The 23212-nt window shown below is 36.3% G+C and overlaps 1 protein-coding gene across 2 annotated transcripts in view; it reads right to left on the reverse strand.

Moving 5' to 3' along the window:
• Nucleotides 1–23212, reverse strand: part of LOC134803938 (carboxyl-terminal PDZ ligand of neuronal nitric oxide synthase protein) — a 185427-nt gene that overhangs the window by 65900 nt on the left and 96315 nt on the right. For both annotated transcript variants that reach the window (XM_063776766.1, XM_063776765.1), the window contains exon 4: nucleotides 1726–1920. In XM_063776766.1, the coding sequence (XP_063632836.1) occupies nucleotides 1726–1920 (195 nt within the window). The remainder of the gene's footprint in view (nucleotides 1–1725; nucleotides 1921–23212) is intronic.

The following is a 23212-nucleotide window of genomic DNA, read 5'->3' on the forward strand; positions in this document are numbered from 1 at the left end:
AAAATTAATAAAAACCGTCAACCGGGACATATTTCATGCAAAAAGGGGGGGTCGCGGCAGGGGGAGGGAAGGGGACGCTAGCGTGGGTAAAGCACCATACCCAAAGGTATCATACTACATTCATAAAAGGCTGGCTATAATTTGTTTGTCTTCCCCATACACTAGAACACAACTTAACCGAATCATACCTATGATAGAGTACGCTACACACAAAACTGCAAATACTGTTTATGTACGGATAGAAAATGAAAAATTACCATATATTTTGCCAAAGCCAACCACCAGGTCCTGTTAAGGCTAGTTTAAGTTGTGAAATAAAGCTCCCGGACCTATTATTATTTATTATGTGTATAATGCAGCGGGGCAATTTCGACTGCGGGGTAATTTCAACTAATCGAAATATCTTCCATGTTTTACATTATTAACTAGATTGTCATATACGCCCAGATAGCGAAACCGATGTGCTGTGTGTGTTGTGTGTGACTCTACTTAATAATGTAAAACATGGAAGATATTTCGATTAGTTGAAATTATCCCGCAGCACCTTATACCTACGGGCTCCTTAAGTAGAGACGTAAACTTTTCGACCATTCTCAAAAAAATGTCCTGCGGTCTGATTACCGCTGCTCAATATAAAATGTAGGTATGAAAAGATTGATGGTAACTAGACGTAGCGGCAGACTTGTTCTCTGAAGATGGCCGTTTTATGGGAGTAGAAAAAATTGTGAACGAATACCGTGGTAACCTTATTCTCACTCAAGAAAATTATCGTTAATAAAACAATAATTTATTCAAGACTAACGTGTAACGCTAGTCTGTGCATATACAATTATATTTGTATGCGTGTTTAGACGCGAGTTTCGTACAAGTCTTGATGCGTTCATAAGTGATGCCTGATACATGAGACGGACAAAGCGCACGACTATATAGGTACCGAGAAACCGGGCCTTAGGCCTTGATATGAAATTACGAACCGTACGCAGCGTAGAGCGTCACGTAGAAGTATAATTCCATCCAATGCGACGCTGTAAATTACGTACGGCGTCAACAGTAGACTAAATAAAAGCAGCGCAGAGCAGAAACAAACACACGAGAAACCCCGAATAACCTAAAAGGCCGGACGTGACGGCCTAACCCGACACAATCCCTGGATTCACCCGAGTCCATTCTCATCGACATTGTTTTCGCAACGCAACACGTCTGAGTAATGTCTTCGAGCGATGGGTTACTTTACCCTTTTACTGCGTCCATTCAGTTCGTAAGTGCGCGGGGGTTTGTTGAAAAAGTGGTGATTCCCACATATTGTTTGTGATACGACAGCTGCGGTTTATCGCCGGGCCGCATTTTACGAGGCTCTGCGATCTTCATAAACAGCACACGCGAAAGGGCTGCTCTTACGTGGCCCCTACTCTAAAATGCATTAAGCCATTGCCTTGTTTGTATTTTATATTTTGGATGTGATAAATGATTGTATAAAAAAACTAAGTACCGTAATAGCAATTTTGAGTGAGAGTTATCTTACAGGGCATTAAATACGACAGCATTTTTACAAAACATCGCTCAGTTACTGTAATCAGTTTTAAGTATAATAAAGTAAGTACAGCGAGAACAACAGCCAATGAGATATAAAAAGATACTATTTAATAGAACGTCAATTTGATGAATTCACTTACAGAACATGTTATACATTTGATCCCGCCGGCTCCAAAGATAGGAACTGCTTACCTTTCTGTTGCTTTTGAAGACATTGCACTTGAAGAGGTTGGTGGCTCCGTCCCTCGCGATGTAGGAGAAGATCTTGAGATCGGAGCTGTCGTGTGACACGTAGAAGATGCGGTAGATGGGGTGGTGCATGATGTCGATGCTCTCGATGCTCGCGTCACTGCTCTTGCTGCCGCGGCTGAACAGTTTCGAACCTTTCTGCACAACAAAATGGAAACAAAAAATAATTAATGTACAGAAACGGATTTACATAAAATAGTCTATCAAAGTCTATGCGACTGTGTTTGGGAGTGGGTAATCAATTGGATTTTTCACTTTTTTTATGGTCCCATTGGTGGTTGGGTATATTGTATTGGACAAACCTACCCAATCACCTAGGACAACATGGTATGTATGTATATGTATAGCATTGAATACCAAAGTTACGAGTATGTCTCAGTAAAAGTTACTGAATACATATTAGGTATGTAAATATTGCTATGAACTTCAAAAATTTGTAAATACATTATGTACAGGGAAAGGAACATTGTGTGCGCTAATTTAGTGTTTATTTAGGTACTGAAAAAGGTTAGTTATTCCATTTTGTAATTTATGCATAATTGTGCTTTGTTTTTACTTTGCAAAATAAATTTAAACTAAAGCTTTAATTAAAATTACGAGGGAATAAGTAAGTCTAGTATACATGAGAACGACTCATATTTAAATCGTTTTAATTGGCACAGTAAACATTAATATAATTTCTAAAGCCGACCAAGTGCGTGGAAAAATACTTGTTAGAAACTTAAAAACATATTTTCAAAGATCTATCGAATAATGTGTAACGAGTGTAACACATTTCTGTTATGTTTACTTAAAAAAACACATTTAGTTAGTTATATTACATGGAATGCCTAAGCTGGCTCCGCCTAACCCAGTATTTTTTTAACTTTTCATTTATTGAAATAAACCTAATAAATGTCAAGTAAAATCGCGTATAATTATATTGGCTTCTTTTCAATCCTTAAGAGGAAAGATAACGACCGCTTCTCCACACAAACGTAGACCTCATTATCCTCTCTGGATATTAACATTATGAAAAATATCTTTATACAATTTTATGTAGGTACCTATATTAACAATAGATATGCCACTTCGTTTGATTTTTTGCTTGTTATAAAAGTTAGGAGCGGAAAACCTTCCATACAAATATGTTAATTCTGCTACTTAACTCTTATAAAAAATTAAACAAAGAAAAAAATCAAACCTCGTTTGTTTGATTACATAGCTATGGGCAATATACATCAAATTGTGTCAAAATATTTTCAATAATGTAAATATCCAGAGAAGAAAATGGGAACTACGTTTGTATGGAAAGGCGGTTTCGGGACTTTCGGGGCGGTCGGCCACTTTCGTCTAAAGCCTTGTTATTTAAGATCGAAGCTCAGATTACATGCTGTATAAACGTTAGCCGTTACACTGTTTAGTCTCATCTCACCTTTAGTGAAGCAAAGTTAAGTAATTATTCATAGGACTTAATCAACAAAGGACAAAGGAACGAGCTAAATTTGTGCAAAAATAACTAGACAGCGACACTTTACATCAGAGGTGCTATTTAGCTCGGAAAGTGACATAGGTGCCACTGCCATATTGCTTCTTTAATGTAAGATGTGAATGTTGTGGCTGGTGTCAAGCGAGTATTCCCGCCCGGCTTGTGAAACCCGTGGAAAATACATTAAAATTCAAAACAAACGAAACAACAATATGAGAAACAGAATACAATGTGAGCTTCTGATAAATGAATGTAGAAATACTAAAAGTTAACAGTCGGTGCTATAAGGTATTTCCTTCAATTACAGGCAACGTAAGGGGAGAGTAAATAAAGATGATTCGGTCTGGTGGCAACTTTATTCTTCAGTTTTTGTTAAAAGCAAATACCGAGTTAGCAGAATCATAAAGTTTAAGATTTTTTTTATATCACTAGGTATCACTACACCTTATAAAACAAAGTCCCCCGCCGCGTCTGTCTGTTTGTGTGTTTGTCCGCTGTACTCAAAAACTACTGAACGGATTTTCATGCGGTTTTCACCTATCAATAGAGTGATTCTTGAGGAAGGTTTAGGTGTATAATTTGTTAACCCGTGTGAAGCCGCGGCGGGTTGCTAGTTTATAATAAAAACATGTTATATGTTTAAAACAAATTTAAAAACGTCAGAAGTATGAAATGAATTTTGCAAACACGAAATGCAAATTATATGGTTTTCCGTCCATTGAGCGGACGTATGGTCACGTAAATATAGTCACGACACCTTTCGTCACTTTGTTGAGTTGAGTTATATTGAAACGAATTAGAACGTGATCTAAGAATACGAGAGGACATTCTATGTAAAACACGAGACCATTTGAACAAAATTAATTAACAGTCCATTGTTAGACCAATTTCGTAGAGGACAAAGGGTACATTTTGGAGGTTAAATTAAAACTGATCGCCCGCAGACCGGTTATTTAGGTAAAGTGGTGATTATTTAATTATGTATTAATTTATTTTTATTTTATCCTTGTCGTCTTTATCGTTATTTTGTGATCGTAGCACAATAAAAACACAGGTAAAATTATTATTATATTGTAACAACTATTACAAAACAAAACATTATTTTTAGACCAGGCCAACCAAACCTAGATTATAAGTAAGTATTACCTACCCGAGCTCTACTGAGTAATATGAAAAAAATTGGTGTTTTTTTGTTATCTAAGATCAATGTGGCTAGACCCGTGTGTGAGTAATCAAATTATTTTTAAACCCTCAGTATTTTTTCAATGCTGGTAATCGCAATAGTATCACTAATCACATGTACAGGCACCTGCAATAATATGTAACACAGCGAAGGCCGCAAAAATATCTGACACGATCTTATTTGTAGAGCCATAAGAGCGTGTCACATATTGCGGCCTTCGAATAAGTATATAGTAACATGTTTGCAGGTGACTGTGTACCTAACAGAGGAGCGAGTTGTTTTTCAAATTTGACAAATTCAATTCACTGATATAACCAGTAACATCGTATGGGAAAGGATTTACTGTTATTGAACTAATAAATGCAGTATTCATGTGCAAGGCCGTCCTTTGCACGCACACGGACGAAAGGATGTACGGAAGTGTCGCTATACAGGTACCTCTATTTTTACAAGATTTTTACGATCTTTCGATTTATTACATATATTTATAACAATATTATTAAATTACAATTTTGTGTGGTATGAATTGTGTACGCGGACTAATTTACATAGATTAGAAACGTCGCTTCGCGTTAAACCTAAGGCAAATATGGAACACCATACCCTTATTCTTATTCTTTCATTCTTCTTGATTGCTTCGTTAATCATATTCAATGTAAATATAATAGTGCACTGCCTTATGGGAATATAGTTCAGATTCGGAAACCGCTACTAACTTTTAGTATGTTGTTGGGCATGGCATTGGGTCTCCAAAACTGGCGGGAGTCAGCGGCGCGCGGCGCCGGCAATCTACTTCAGCGGAATGACGTCATCAAAATGACTCCCGCCTCGTTGCGAATATTGCATATTTCATCCAAACTATGCATGGCACATACACACGTGTGGTATTGAATGAAAGCCAATTAAATATGCTATATTTCATTCATACAGTGTGTACCAAAATATACAGCAGTTAAAGAGCCATTTACAAAAAAATCTAAATGATGTTAAAAATATTCGATTATTTGGGTTTTACAACCAAACCAATAGTCGGACGTTAAAGCAATGTACTACAAAATTAAAGATGACGTCTGAAGCCATACACTGATATCAATAAAATCAAAATTGGACCAAATATGTGGAAATTATGCATCAAAAGTAATGTGTTTGGCAGTACAAATGCAATATAGTTTAAAAAATCCAAATTGGTCATTTTCAGGATAATCCGCGTAAGCTTCTAGTATGTTATTAGCAATATGACCTGGATTATAAAACTGCCAGGAGACGATCGCTATTGTCAAAGAGTAACAATCGTTCGACTTTTAGTTTGGTTGTAAAACCCAAATAATAGAATATTTTTTAACATCATTTTGATTTTGTAAATGGCTCTTAAACTGCTGTATATTTTGGCACACACTGTATAAATGAAATATAGCATATTTAATTTGCTTTCATTCAATACCCCACACGTGTATGTGCCATTCATAGTTTGGATGAAATATGCAATATTCGCAACGAGGCGGGAGTCATTTTGATGACGTCATTCCGCTGAAGTAGATGGCCGGCGCCGCTGTCTCCCGGCAGTTTTGGAGACACAATGCCATGCCCAACAACATACTAAAAGTTGGTAGCGGTTTCCGGATCTGAACTATCTCTTCGACCGTTTCCCATAAGGCATAGTACTATAATCAGGGACCGTATAACCGGTTTTATTAAATACCTGTATAAAAACTGTCAAACGAATACCGGTTAAAATGTTATACCTATATTCGCATTAGAGGTATTGCTGTCATTCCGTTTTTGTCTTTATCGCTATTTGTACACTAATTGACATAATGAAATACCGGTATTCATTAATACCTCAATAATAACAGGTATTCAGTATACCGGTAATAGTTTTCGTATTTAATACCGGTATTCATTGCACTTCATCAAAGAGTAACCAAAAACTTTGCGACAAGAGGTTAAAGTTGTTGTTAAGTCCTCATGCCAAAGACATATGTAACTTACTATCTATTCTTTTTGCTCATGCTTATATTGATCGCTGTACAAGCGAAAGATTTCATGATTTAACCACGAGCGTAGCAAGTGGTTCGAAATGTGTAAAATTGAGCGTTGCGACCGTTTCAAGGCACGAGGTTAATGAATGAATTAATGAAAATAATTAATCCCAGAAAACATTTCCATATGAAATATGAGCGCCGCGCCGCCAAAATTTTCGCGCCGCCGCCGCCGCCAAAATTCTGCGCTATCGGTGTGGCATCGGCGTGACCTTGTTAGATACTAGAGTCTGTCTAAGCTAACTTTGCACCGATTTGAACAGAACAAAGTGAGGGAGTGTTATTATAATATAAACGTCATATTTTCATAGAACTTTGACATTAACGATGATATTTACACACGTTGTCGTTGCAAATGCTATGCAGATTAGTTTGATCGGGAATTTATTGCTTTTATATAACGTGCTAACAAATTAGGTACCGATATTTTAAGAGATGGTACTTTTTATAAAAACAATTAACTTTAAATAGAAATCAAGAAAACTTTTCATATCATATTTTTGTTTTATTTACCGAATAAAAATATAAAAGGAAAGGAAAGGAGGAAGAGGAAGGAAAGGAAGAAAAGGAAAGCATTAAGATCAAACAAGGAGTAAGACAGGGGTGTCCACTTTCGCCATTAATTTTTAACGCCTTCATAGAAAACTCCATTACCAAAATAATAGAGAAGGACCAGGGTGGAGTCAAGTTCAACGGGAACAAGATACATTTCGTACGCTATGCTGATGATATAGCAGCATTCGCAGAAGACAGTGAACAACTAGAACTATTGCTTAACAATATGAACTCAATTTTACAGGAATCAGATTTAAAAATTAATATCAGCAAAACAAAAATCTTAACAGCATCAAAATTATATACGAGACACAGACCAATTAAACTAAATGATACTATTTTGGAACAAGTCGATAGCTTTAAATATCTCGGGAGTATCATTAATAATAAATCAAGATGTAGTCAAGATATCATTACTCGAATCGCAATAGCCAAACAAGCCTTCAACAATGAAAAACATATTTTCAAATCAAAAATGTCTACTAACACTAAAAAACATTTTATTAAATCTTACATCTGGAGCATCGCCTTATACGCCTGCGAAACGTGGACACTGACACAAAGAGAGAGAGAAAGATTAGAAAGCTTCGAAATGTGGTGTTGGCGGAGAATGGAAGGGATTAGTTGGACGGAAAAAATATCAAATGATAGGGTTCTAGATAGGATTAACGAGAAAAGAAATATAATAGCGACAATAGAAAATAGAAGAGGAGTACTAATTGGACATCTGCTACGACACGACATGCTCCTAAAGAACATCATAGAAGGAAAAATAGAGGGAAAGAGAGGAAGAGGAAGACCGAGAATAAATTATTTCAACCAAATAAAAGAAAAGGTTCAGGTCGTGTCATACCAGAAGGTTAAGGAGTTGGCAGAGGACCGGACGAGTTGGAGATTGCTCCACCGACAAGAGCACAGCTCTTAAATATAAAGAAGAAGAAAAAATATAAATTAAAATTATATCTAAAAATAATCATTACGTGCATTTAACCACATAAAGAAAAAAATACATAGAGTGCTCACTCAGAAAAGTCTAATGCTCAACAACTTTCAGCGAATATTAAACAAGGATTAACTGGAACTTTATTTTCAACTCCTTCTGCTTTAATATAGTAGTAGTAGTAGTAGTAAAACACTTTATTGTACAAAAATCAAAACAAAACAGGAAAAATAACATTCGTCATTAGTACAAAGGCGAATTTATGCCTTTAAGGGATCTCTTCCAGTTAACCTTTGAGCAATATTAGTTGTAAATAGTTGTTCAATACAATTTTTGAGACATTTTTGAAATTAATATTCTTTTTAGGGTTCCGTATTTCGTACCAATATCAAGTTGATATCAACTGCAAAAAAGTTTCTTGAAGGGGTTTTTATAGGCTTTTAATATCGTACATTTAAGTCACATTCACTCATTGATTCATTCATACTATTTTTGCGATTAGTAGGTGGTCTGTGCGAGCAGTGTGTGTAATCATTCACCTCTCCTGGCGATACGTACATATAATAACTATTATATATATTTGACTATAGCTACCCGCACTGACTTCGCACGGATTACACAAAACCTTAACAAATTGTACACCTAAACTAAAGCTTCCTCAAAAATCTTTCTATTGATAGCTGAAATCCGCATGAAAATCAGTTGAGTAGGTTTTGATTTGAGTTCATCGTGAACATACATTCATATAGTTACAGACAGACGCGGCGGGGGACTTTGTTTTATAAAGTGTAGTGAATTAGTGATAGATTCAATTAACAGTAACCTCACAATATAAAGAGATGTTCATTATGCTGCTTATCTACAGTTAATGCCATGAAAAACTTTTTTCCTACCATAATTCAATAAATTAAATGAAATTAAATTAAATGAATTAAGGTTTGAATTCTCTTCGCATAAACCAAGTTTTCAAGGCTACGCCGCCGATTCGCCGCCACCGCCAACCAATTTTGACCGGCGAACCGCCGCCGGCTAAATGCCTATTGGGCGGCGCTAGACGTGCGCGCCGGTCGAAAAAAATTGGGTGGCGGCGCGCCAGAAAAAAATCCACGGCGGCGGCGTGGAATTTTTCAACTTTTCAATATTAAGACGTATAATGAAAAGCCATGCTTAACCCTTAAATCGACAAGGGAAAAAAATCTCAAAAAACTGTGTTAGTATCATTTTTTTGGTGTTATTATCTTATTATGTGGTTGTTTATTGTAGAAAAATCATGAAAAAAATCTATTTATAATAGTTTCGAAAAAAACATAGGTATGTCAAATATGTTGGAAGTTGCCAGTCGGTGTAAATAAAAAGATACGCCGCATAATGAAAAGACGTCTAGTATTTTGGACGTTGCCTAGTTAGTATACAGTACTTTATATGCATAAGGTTTTTTTTGTCAAATTCATGTTTTTTTTTTAATAAATATAGAATAATTGCATTTTTAATTACAAATACACTTACTGATAATGTCAACTTATGTTATGAACTAAAGTAAAACCTATTATTTTTATATTTTTCCAAAAGCTTTATAGCTCGTAGATGGTAAAATTTTACCAGTCATTGGCGTCATTTTATTAACATTAAATCAAACTTAGGGGGGTATCGTAGGATGCAGCAACATCTGAGCAATGGTATACAACAATGCATGCAATTTTATCAATATTTTCGTAAGAAATTTCTCAAATGAAATCGGGTCTGTCTCTTGATGTCTTGATGAACGCACAGGAAAAAAAAACCGTAATAATATTTTTTTATCTATTTGGTTCATTACGTTGCAATACGACAAGTAATGACTTTTTAAAAGGTTTTGAAACACCTAAAATCCCTCTGTTTAATTCATATTCATATTCATAAAAACTAGCAGAAAACGTGATAATTTTACTCTTCGCATACTTGGCACTAGTGCCCTGTAATCGACAACGGTTAAAACACTGGACATTATACTTTGTAAATGTGTTTTACCCATAGGTACATGGTACATACAACACATTTTTATGTAAATCGTACTGCCACATAATAAATAGTTAGTATGGTGTTGGTGCGACATAAAATAGTAGAAATTAAATTATATGACCAAAAAATTTCCGTGAGTACGTAATTATTGCCATGTTTAAGTAAGTATTTTACGTCAAAAATGTGAGAGTTACGTAGGAAGTGGCGCCTATTTCAACTATTTCTTATCGGACTATAACCTATTACATATTTTAACGCTGCATAATACTGTCTTATAAAAAATATTCGGCGCGCATTTTAATCTACCGGCGGCGGCGGCGGCGCGCGGACTCCTTATGGCGGCGGCGCGCACGTCTAATCGGCGCTCATATATTTGAGATTATAAGCTACAGTGAAACCTGGATAAGTGAGACTTCAAGGGACGAGCAGATTTGTCTCACTTAAAGAGGTATTCCACTTACCCAGGCTCTCAGTTAGCCAGGTACAAATAAATTTCTGTCTCATTTACAGAGGGTCCCATTAATAGAGGTGAGAATAGAGGATATTTCAGTTATAGAGGTGGTTAATAAGGTATTTTGTAATTATCTATAAAAATAAATAAGGTAAAATAATTCTTGTCCCTAAATATTTCTTAAGTCTATTAATTATTTCTTTAAATTTATTTTGAATGATTCTATTTTCAAATGATAGATTTTTTCAATTAAATTTGATACGAACTTCATTGCCTCTTTGAAAATTATTAAATGAAGATGTGTTTATTCGTGTTACTTATCAAGATTTCAGCTTTCGTTTCGATAGTTTTAACTAAGTACGTAAAGTAACTAAGTGAAACTAGAAGTCGTTTAGACACAATTAAGCAAATGCGGAATTTGTGGATGGACTAAGAGTTAGTAAGAATACGGAAATTGATCAATAAAGTCCAAGTTAGAGAGGTCATAGACTGACTTTATCTCAGATACAGAGGTCAATTACTATAAAATTCTAAAAAAACAATTAGGAAAATGTAATCTTATAAATATAGTCTCAGTAAAAGAGGTAAAATGCACTCTCTGTCTCAATTATAGAGGTAAATCTGACTATAAAATCACAACAACTAATCCCAGTTATAGAGGTTCGTTTTATCTCACTAACAGAGGTAATTCAGTGCTAAAGTGTCGGGACCGCACCATGAGTCCCAGCTATAGAGGTTTCTCACTTATCCAGGTTCCACTTAACCAGGTTTCACTGTACATACTTAATAAAATACAATTAAATCAACAAAAAAAAACAATTAAATGAATCAAATGAACGCTATTAAATATTTATCATTCAAAATCATCACCTAACAGCTAATTTTACCAGCCAACATGAAAACGGGCATTCTAAGATCCGGATCTTAAGTATTTACAACTTTACAATCGGGCCGGACAACGTCCTTGACGAGTAGCGAAGGAACGAATCGTGGTACTACTACAACCGGTATTGGCACTTACTTATTACCGGTAATAGCTTTAGGAGTAAACTATCAAATAGTGGTATTTGTTGTCAATTGCCTAAACCGATAACACTATTGAATACCGGTATTCGAATACCTCTATTCGGAGCTTAAGTGATATAAATACCCAAATTCAAATTACACCGGTTATACCTCAATAATAACCTGTAGTCAGAATACCGGTAACGGTCCCTGACTATAATAGGAATTAGGTTGGTTGTATCAGGGTCAATTGTAGACTAAGGAGTGTGTTGGTTGGTGATGCAGACTTGGCGACGCAAGAAATAGCTCGCAATTAGTCGCGGCGCCGCTCAGGACGTAATTACAGGCCATCGCCAGGGGATCCTGATAAGATAAGATAACTACACGGGATGATTAAAGCTCCGTTCCGAACCGCTGGCTTACTTTCAATATTATGTATAAGTATATCTCAATTGTACCGGCAGAACTCAATTTCAGGCTCAACTAGTTTCCCTGGCAGAACCGGTTTTTTTTTCCAGACGCGTTATTAAACTGTCCAGACTAGATTTAGCCTTAACAAGCCGATGTCAAATTATGGCTTTAGAATTGTTTTTGAAACAAATGTGTTACTGGTTTACACCTAATTATAACAAACTAGATGAAAACCCGGCTTCGCTCGGGTAAAATAAATAATAGTAATAGGTAATACTCATTTTGAATTAAGTAATTATTTACTTTTAGACTTCATACCTTCATCAAGGCGGTTACAAACCTATCTCATCTCAGAAAACTTTAAATCCGTAACATACAATCATAACTCGAAAAATTTACTATTCCGATAATTATATCTAAAAACAAATATGTAATTAAAAAAACCTAATCCGCTTTTCTGGTAGCAGTTCGGTTCTGTAAGGATCACAGTTCTAACCTGACCCACTTTTCTGGTCGCAGATCGGTTTTGTGAAGGCCGCATTTACAACCTAGCCCACTTTCCAATCTCAAAAGAGGGAACCCTTTTGTACCTACCCTTCATGGCACTAAAGTATAAGTATGGAAATTATCACTACTATTTCATTCTTTAATATTAATGCCTATCCGTTAATATTAAATTCGTTTACAAAAAAAAAACTGAATAAGTGCGAGTCGGACTCACCCATCAAGAACGGAACACTTTTTAATATTTGTTGTTATAGCGGCAACAGAAATACATCATGTGTGAAAATTTCAACTGTCTAGCTATCACGGTTCATGAGATACAGCCTGGTGACAGAGGGACAGTGGAGTAAACTGAAATAAAGGTTCCGTCACACCGGCGCGATTTCAGAGCCGGGCCTGAGCGTTTTATATGAAAAAGCGGCGCGCCCCGCTCACGCGCCGCACGCGAAACGCGCCTGTGTGACGGAGCCTGAAATGTCAAACCGGGCAAGTGCTCGCGCACGAAGGGTTCCATACTTTTTAGTATTTGTTGTTATAGCGGTAACAGAAATACATCATCTGTGAAAATTTCAACTGCCTAGGCCTATCACGGTTCATGAGATACAGCCTGGTGACAGACAGACAGACGGACAATGAAGTAAAACTGAAATAAATGTCATATACCTACTAAGAAAAACCGGCCAAGTGCGAGTCGGAATCGCTTATAGGTTCCCGTTTTTTAGTTACCCTTCAGGTACGGAACCCTAGTATGAGTGTAATAGATTTGTAACCGGTCAGCAATGTGAGTCCCTTGGAGAAGCAGAGGTCTAGTCTAAACCCCCACTTACCATCGGCATTAACAGCCTTGTATTCTTGTTTGCCACCAACATGTCATATTAAAACATATTAATAAAAATTTACTCGGTCAACAATGTGAGTCCCTTGGAGAAGCAGAGGTCTAATCTAAACTCCCACTTACCATCGGCATTAACAGCCTTGTATTCTTGTTTGCCACCAACATGTCATATTAAAACATATTAATAAAAATTTACTCGGTCAACAATGTGAGTCCCTTGGAGAATCAGAGGTTTAGTCTAAACTCCCACTTACCATCGGCATTAACAGCCTTGTATGAGTTGTATGCTTGTTTGCCACCAACATGCCATGTTAAAACATATTAATAAAAATTTACTCGGTCAGCAATGTGAGTCCCTTGGAGAAGCAGAGGTCTAGTCTAAACTCCCACTTACCATCGGCATTAACAGCCTTGTATGCTTGTTTGCCACCAACATGTCATATTAAAACATATTAATAAAAATTTACTCGGTCAGCAATGTGAGTCCCTTGGAGAAGCAGAGGTCTAGTCTAAACTCCCACTTACCATCGGCATTAACAGCCTTGTATGCTTGTTTGCCACCAACATGTCATATTAAAACATATTAATAAAAATTTACTCATTTCATCAGTCATATCCAGCCTAGCATTGCATTGGCCCCGCTTAAATATTTCTTTAATTTGTTTTTAGTATTTGTTGTTATAGCGGCAACAGAAATACATCATTTGTGAAAATTGAAACTGTCTAGTTAATCTAGTTATCACGGTTCATGAGATCTTGAGATACAGCCTGGTGACAGACAGACGGACAGCAGAGTCTTAATATTTAATAGGGTCCCGTTTTTACCCTATGGGTACGCAACCCTAAAAAGTGACCAAGGCCTCCAGTGCCCTAGGCTGGAACCAAAGCAGCGTCCTCTGCTATTGCAGCAGGTGCCTGTGCCATTCTGCCACCGGGCCACCCACGGCGGCATAGGTCGAATTTTTCCAAGGATACTTATGCACTACTTACTGAAGGTTTATGGAGCCTCGCCATCCCTAAGCCTAAATTAAATATTTTCTGAAAATAATTTGTTTTGATCTAATAACATATTGGAGTCCTCGTAATAGGGGTCCCGTTTTTACCCTTTGGCTACAGAACCCTAAAAATCAACCTTGTTTTGGTACTATGTACCATGCTTCACTATGACTCTGAAATTTTAGCAGGAATTAATTTTTTTTTTGTTGTCACCTGTCAAATTAGAATAGAATAGAATAGAATAGCCTTTATTGACCAAAAAATTAAATTTCAGCACATATTACATTTAAATAAATTCACATTTCATTTATATCAATTAGTTTCAATATTTTTTCCTTAGTAACTTTATTAAATAATTTTTATGTCATTGCTTTTTAATAATTATTTCAGTCTGCCTTCTTGGCATAGGCCTCCCCCAGCTCTCTCCACAGCTCTCTATCCCTTGCCGTCCCTATCCAATTAGGTCCCGCATGCTTCTTTATGTCATCCGACCACCTCATTATTGGTCTCGCTTCTCTCCTTTTTCCATCTCTAGGATACCATTCCGCTTCCTCTCTATCCCACTTATCTTTACCTTCCCTTGCCATATGTCCAGCCCAACCTGTTGCAGTCAAAAGTGTGAACTGGCCAAAGAACTTTTAACCGACAAAAACAGGCAAAACTGCTTTTGACTGAGCATGTTGGTCAAAAGTAGTTTTACCTGAAAATCATACCTATTTCTGGCAGCAGTTTCGTTTTTAGGGCGTAGCAAAAAAAAATAACCCTAACCTACCTATCTCTGGGAACAGTTTCGTTTTTTGGGCGTAGCAAAAAAATAACCCTAACCTACCTATCTCTGCGAGTACTTTTGACTGATAGTAACAGTCACAACACAATTACTATTAACCAATGATTTTCAGGTAAAACTACTTTTGACCAACATGCTCAGTCAAAAGCAGTTTTGCCTGTTTTTGTCGGTTAAAAGTTCTTTTGACCAGTTCACACTTTTGACTGCGACATATATACTATCTATATATCTTATTATATTTAATCTTATATTCAACTTACATTGACTCCGGAGATAACTTATTAGCTTTATGCAGTTGACTTTCCAATTCACCGATACACCTCAAATTTGATTCATAGTCAAAAGCACAGTTATTAAATATGTCCACAATACACAGTAGCTTTTTGCACTGTTTCACACTGGCAATGTACTTAGTTAGAGTGAGTTACAGTCAGCTGGCACTTAACTCAAAGTTTCTTTGAACAACGTCATTTTCATCTCGCTCACTTATTAGTTTATCACAGCTGCTTCAAGGTTGCTTTCACTTGCATTTCCAGGTAGCTAGTAGTGCCTTGACATGTAAGAATATTTGGAATCATTCTGAAATATTAAAATACAACTGAGAGACCGATGTTTATACTAAACACAATACACACATGGAACGCTTTGAAGTTCAAATCTCGTTACGTTACGATGGCGTTTGCACTTTGCACTATGTTCGGTGACTATTTTTTATTGTTAACACACACAATTACAACTATTTAACATGTTTTTATCACGTCTGGAGTACCGGATAAAGTATTTTCGAATAACAGCCGTCGTTGACGTCTAGGCAGTGTTGCTATCGTCTTAAAAGCCGTAACAGACTATCGCACGTTCTGGCTTAAAAACAAATTTATGTAATAATTATACCGGTATACATATCCATATGAAACGAAACTTAATGCAAATAATAACCATTATACATACCGGAAAGTCATCAAATAAACAGTAATATTCGTCTTGCTTTTTATTAAAAAAAAAACGACCAACCTAAATTGTAAGCATGTTTGCAGTTTCTAAACGCAACGCATAGCTGTCAAATGTCAACCAACAAATTGAGCCTTTAGTATTGTTTGTCGAAATTTTTTCACTTTTAAATGCAAAATACGCGACAATACGAATTTTGCGGATATATGTTCTCGATTCAAAAGTGATATTTTTTCAAGCTCTTTCGATTGAGCATAATTTAATTTGTTTCTACCGTCAAAGCCGCTCGCGTTTATATATAAAGATGACAACAAAAATGACACAACACTCGTCGAAGTAAACTAATCAGCACTCCTGATTGTGTACAATTTTATTATTTGTTGCAACATTGTCCTCGATTCAACGCACCTGATTAAAATTTTACAAAATCGGGTTTGACACGTGGGTTGATCAACTATTTCTTGTTGTTATTCTGTCCTATCAGCCAGGAGACAATCTTAGCATAGTGTGTTAGAAGAACTGCTGTACCATGTTCTACGAACATGCTTAGTAGGTGTCCCATTATGGAAAGGCCTTATAACTACCAAAAAATTCAAGCTTGGTTCATTTAAATACGAAAAAACTGGTATTTGAAGAGTGACCCAGGAGATCGTAACCATTGGCAACTAGTGACAAGAAAAAGTTAATTCACCCACGTAACATGTATACCGGGTGTAGCCTGTAACAGGAGCAATAAACTAAACTGTACTCCTCTTACTGACCAACATTTTGATCAGGGACTTGTTTTGATTTTTAGTACCTACACATAAAAGTTTTTTGTAAGACACAATTACAATTTTATATTGATGATAGCGTACCTTGTAAATAATATTTAATTTGTATGAAATAGAGAAAATCTTTAATTTATAATTTTTAAAAGATTTTGAACTAACGTTTATCTTTTCAGGAGTAGGTACAATCTATGTTTTAATTAATTTCTCGTGTTACAGGAGACACCCGGTATAATTTATAGTTAATTGTAGCTTGTATTCCTCGTCAAACATATCTCATCACACCGACATTACGTGTACATAGGTAGTGTAGATACCTACGTGGCGCGGCGTCACACAAGATGAAAATGAAAACCCCTATTGTGCTAGACTTTCCAAATATTGGGTAGAAAATACCTTACCCGTCCTTTTATTAATGCAACTACCATTTACAACATCTTTTAGGAAACATGTTTAGCATACAAATCGTTCTTCTCCACGTTTAGAAAATACAAAGAAAAGTCTGGCGGAGAAACTGCCACGTGTTGTTGCTTAAGCGTAAGCAAAATCAGCAAGTGCGTACTGCGTAGGTATTAAATTCCTAATTTCAGCACAGAGTATGTATACAATACATACGTAATATAGTTATGTAACCTAAAGGAAGAGCGGCGCCACCCCACACAGGAATTTTTGTTTACCGGGTGGCTCGATCACCTTACATTATAAAGAAAGTGTGTCTTACGCAAAATTTGTTTTTTTTTTTTATTTAATTTGAATTTGATACACAAATTTTAGGCATTTAGTTTTCTCCATATTAAAGAAACAGGAATTATATTTAAGCTCTTAATAAATTTAAAAGTGGAAAAATTACTGTCTTGGGGGAGACTTGAATTCACGGCCTCTGGATTGACCTATAATATGGTGGAAAGATTTGCTGGCTATAGATGAGGTCTTGGTGGCTCAGATGGCAGAGCGCTGGAGTATCTATCCAGATTAAATTTATTCTAAGCTTAATAGCATCGTTCGCAGACGTTTCTGCTTGTTAAAAATTAAAATTAGGAATTATATTTGATTTGCAAACCACTAAGTCGGTATGAGCTCTATGGCGATGGCTTGTTTTCGTATGAAGAAATGAATAGGTGCTAGTCTGCCGTTATCAAAATTGGTTTACAATTTAGGCAGCATGCAAATAGCTAGCAGTAATTTTAAACCAAACTGCAGCAACAAAAACTTGTTCAACAAAAAACCGCAGGCATTATAATTAAATAATTAAACCAATATCAGTCAGTTGCAAGCAGTATTATGTGGCTGATTAATTTAATTAACAATCCAGCTGTAAAATCATTACTCTGTCAGCCAGATTTCACAAACAAAAACTATGCCAGAGTTACAGTTACTAGTACGGTTACCATCAGTTTGTCACTGACGTAAACGCCGTCGAGAACGTAATTTACTTTCTATACGTCCCGTTTGCACTAATATGCGAGTGCGAGCGAGATGTATAGAAAGTAAATTACGTTCTCGACGGCGTTTATGTCAGTGACAAACTGATGGTAACCGTACAGGTACTATGAGCGAGGTGAGGTATGAGTGTCGGGGGAAAACTCGAGTTGCTGTGAAGACTGTGATATTAAGACGCACTTAAGGTTAGAAATTTGCTAATTACTGAAAGTGATTACTGAAACGCAATTATACTTATATCGCTCAACGGAACTTATTATGCTTGACTTTAATTGGTAATGGATTGGTTGTTGGAAGTTGTTAACCATAACCGTGTAAGAATAGTTCAATGTACGTATACAAAAACGTGTAAGAAAATTTTATTTTAATTTATACAAGTTTACATTTGTTTGAAAGCAAAACAGTATTAACAAAATAAATAAACTAAACATTAAAACTAAACTCTAGCAACTATTTACAAGTAAAAAATGGGAGCTAGCTCGGCGCCGGGTGGTAGGGTGCCCAGAAGGCTGGACTGGTGGCATTGGCGCGCTGAAGGTCGATGCCAATTTCGCTGGGCAAGGAAGTAACCAGCCCATACCACAGAATAACTAATAGTACTACCATACAGAAAATTCACTCCTTCACAAAAGTCAGATTTAGGTATAAAATTATACCTATACTCGCCGCCTGCAACAAAATTGAAACTTATAACCGCGCACGAACCGTGAATCTTCTTTGCGCGAGCGCCACGTGATGGCTCCTCTATACGATATCCCAACCTATTGGTCCAATATGTTGGGCCAACGTGTAGAAGGGGTAGTGGTGTCGGTTGGCTTATGGCGCGCGGGATGGCGATGAGTTGGCCGCGGTGTCGGTTTTTTGGCCGCACATCAAGGGATTGGGCAAGCGATGGCGGTACGCATCTACATGTGGCCCAATCCACAGTGCGTGCTAGAACGCGGTCGAGTGCGGACGTTTGTGCTCAGTATCAATTTTCGTTTTTTATAAATTAAATTGACGAGTACGTGGCCTCGTTATGGAAGTAATGAAGGAATAGGAAATTTACGCAGACAGTAGTTACATTTACAATTTGAATAAATAAATATAACAATACATATTTATAGTTAAATAAATGAATATTAGATACATATCTAACTATACAGGGTGGAACATTTCTAGAGACTGAGCTGAAAGGATAGTGTTATCTAAGTGATCTACAATCGAGTTATTATAATCTTAAAGCTGGATTAAAAAGTAAAACAAAATCATTAAAATGAAATATTTTTCAATGAGTGAGATCCCTACCAAAATTATATGCATTTTAAATTGACACATGTCATTTCATTCGTCGGATCTTCTTGCTAGGGTTGAAACATACAGATTTTTGCACTAATGATTAACAAGCTGTATCTCGCAAACGGTTAGAAATATTAACGTGATTAAAAAGTGAAAAATAAAGTACGTAACCTAAACAATTTACCGTTTGCGTAAAAGTCCTTCGTTCTGTTCCACCCGATATACAGGTTGTCCCATAAGTGACACGTCACAGTGACACTGGAGGTAGACCAGGCCAAGAAGACCCAAAACAACTTAACATGACCCCAGTAAAAGTGGCACGGTTTTCGAGTTATTGCCAAATTAAGGTTTTTCATGAATTTTGACCGTTTTTAACATTGTTAGTGCCAGTGTGCACTCGGAAAGGTCTCGAAGTTATTTTTTTGTATGTGCACGGCATCATGAATAGTTAATTAAGATAACAGAATAGGTATTTTATCGATTAACAATGTAAAATGCAAAAAAGTACTGGTTTAATCTTGAATTAAATTCACAGCGAAACATTAATTTTGACTTTGACCACCTGTCGTGAAAAAAAAAAATACTAGAAAAGTAATGAGCAAATAACGTCAAGCTATTGAGCATGTTATGCAGATTCAAAAATGGTATGACACATGGGGTGTCATTCTGAATCCCTAACAACGTTTGTCCTAAAGTCACTTGCCCTAACTGGTTTGTCCTAATGGGCACATGCTCTAACGATCAATTTGTCATAACGATTATTTTCCATAATGTAATGGTTAACCTAAGACTCATTTGTCCTAAGCATTTGTACCATAACTATCAAGATCCCTAATGTTTTTTACCATATTCTTCGAAATCCCTAACAATGTTTGGCATAAAATAACATGCTCTAACTGTTTTGACCTAATGGCTATTGCCCTAATGATCAATTGTCATAACAGTTACTTTTCCTATTGATCAATTATCATAAAAAATACTTTCCATAATGAATGGTAACGAACTGTTGCCACAAAAATGGGTTAGATTAGGTTAGAACTGTGACCCTTGCAAAAACGAACTGCTGCCACAAAAGTGGGTTAAGTTAGGTTAGAACTGCGATCCTTGCAAAAACGAACTGTTGCCACAAAAGTGTGTTAGGTTAGGTTAGAACTGTGATCCTCGTAAAAACGAACTGCTGCCACAAAAGTGGGTTAGGTTAGGTTAGAACTGCGATCCTTGCAAAAACGAACTGTTGCCACAAAAGTGGGTTAGGTTAGGTTAGAACTGTGATGCTCGCAAAAACGAACTGCTGCCACAAAAGTGGGTTAGGTTAGGTTAGAACTGCGACCATTGTAAAAACGAAACGAATTAGGGAAATCAAAATTAGGGCATACGAGTGTTAGGTCAAGCAACGATAGGCTAAGTAAAATTAGGTAACATGATGGTTAGGATATATAATTTTTAGGCCTAACAATAATTAGGCAAAAAAAGAATTATGCTACATAACATTAGGATAAATACTCAATACGGAAAGTGCCATTAGGGAAAAACATATTAGGACAAAAAAAAATCGGCCATTCGATAATAGGGAAACCAAAATTAGAGTATACGAGTGTTAGGACAACTGATCATTATGAGAAACAATATTAGGGAATGCAAAGATAGGAGAAAAGACTTTAGGGATTCAGATATAGATCCGACACATGTACCTTCCTGCAATAAAATAGGAATTATTATCATCTTTCGAAAGCCTCATAAAAAATAAATTAAAACTAGGAAATCTGCAATCCGTTGCTACTTAGTAAAAATAACGATTTATGTTAAGATATCTAATTCTGGATATAGAAATAAAAGAACGCCTATTCAGTATTTGCCAAATGCCTAAAGGAAAGAGATGGAAAATGATTATCTCCTTTTTTAAGGATATCATTGATTTGATAAAGGTTCAAAGAAAATAAAATACTGCAGGTTGAAGTTTAATAAATTTATTGAAATAATTGTATTTTACAATAGGTGCTCCAAATCCTCATTTCCTGTTAGCTTTGCTCATAATCGACATCTGAAATAAAGAGATTATCGATAAATTGGTCGTACACTATTCGTGTCTTCGGTTACTTAGTTTTTTACTTAAAAATACTTTATTCACAGAATATTTTCGTTTTATTCATGGATTGTACACGACTAAAACTAATACAAACTAATTAAATTAGTAACTGTAAACGACTCAAAGTATAAAATGAAAATATCGCATACAAACATCAGTTTACCGACCTGTTCGGATCAAGTGGAATTCTGGCCAAAAATATGTCAGTAGTTAGTCTTCTGACACGCCCACCACAAACTTCACATTTCCTTAAATATTTGGCCCCAATTTAAATAACAACTAAAGTATTTTGTCTAAATCACAATAAAAAATAAACACGTATTTCCACGTTCACAACAATTTCAAATGACGGTATTGACGTTTTACTATCGATAATACCAACCTAACAAAAAGTAAGTATAATACGTCTAAGTTGAAAGCAAGTATGGTATGTGCTATCAAAATGCAACAGCAGTCATTTTAATTCGATAAGATTATTTCTATGCCTCAATGTTGGTAACAAGTACGTTCATAATTTATCATAGTATGGGGTGTTGATGGGCTGCGCCTGCCCTGCCCGGGAGGTGCGCCGGCCAAATTTACCTAAACTGCGTAGTGACACCCCCCCTGCCCATACCATAAATTCAAATACATATTTGTCTTAGGTACCTGGAGTAAACTTTCCACAGTACAGTTACGAAATAATCAATTAACTCGTAATTAATATTCATGTATTGGATCTTATATTATGAATGGGTTAAGTGCCAATTATTTAACATGGGTACCTACATAGGTTTATTTTAGGAGTGTATGTTTATTTTAGGGGTATGTCAGGCGTGTCTCACTCCGCGATTTCGTCGCTTTGCTACAGGTAGCTAAAAGTGCATCCGTTCGGCCCCAATTTTGGGGTTTGCCATAAGCCGCGCGTGGCGCTGTCGCCACCTAGCGGCCATATCTGTGCTGATCGTAACAGACGCGTTTTGTTAGAGAGTGAGTCTTCTGTACTTGGTACTATTATTTATTCTGTGGGTATGTTAAATTTTAAAATATATGGAAATATATGTTACATAAAAGTTTAGGAATATCATAATTTTACATCAGTTCGAACTTGAGTAATACGAGTATATTAAAATATACATAGCTATTTACACAGAATAACTAATAGTACTACCATACAGAAAATTCACTCCTTCACAAAAGTCAGATTTAGGTATAAAATTATACCTAAATATATTCGCCGCCTGCAACAAAATTGAAACTTATAACCGCGCACGAACCGTGAATCTTCTTTGCGCGAGCGCCACGTGACACGACTACCGTGCGAGCCGAGCGCTCTGCACTGCCATACGCCTGCCCTGTCCGGGAGGTGCGCCGGCCAAATGTACCTAAACTGCGTAGTGACACCCCCCTGCTATTTACAAGACTTACGGCTCTTACGGAAAATGAATTAGATTTCTACTAGACTTCAACAAGTTACGATACGGATAATTTAAAGATATTTGTAAGATAGATATGTCAAAGACGTTCCCGCGATTCTGGAGGTCCTCTTGAACGATTTCGATAAGTTATGACTTAGATATCCAAGTCACATCTAGTCGATATCTAATGTAGATCTAGTTGATCTCTAAATCGTCTCAAGATCTTGTGATTATCTCGAAATCCGAATAGGCCTTTTAGAAAAGCTAATTATTGCAATATTGGAAGGCAATATTGACAGTTAAGGCACACCTCGGACACTGGCGATCAAATGTATGAAA

Source organism: Cydia splendana, chromosome Z, assembly GCF_910591565.1.
Source record: "Cydia splendana chromosome Z, ilCydSple1.2, whole genome shotgun sequence".
Classification (NCBI taxonomy): domain Eukaryota; kingdom Metazoa; phylum Arthropoda; class Insecta; order Lepidoptera; family Tortricidae; genus Cydia; species Cydia splendana.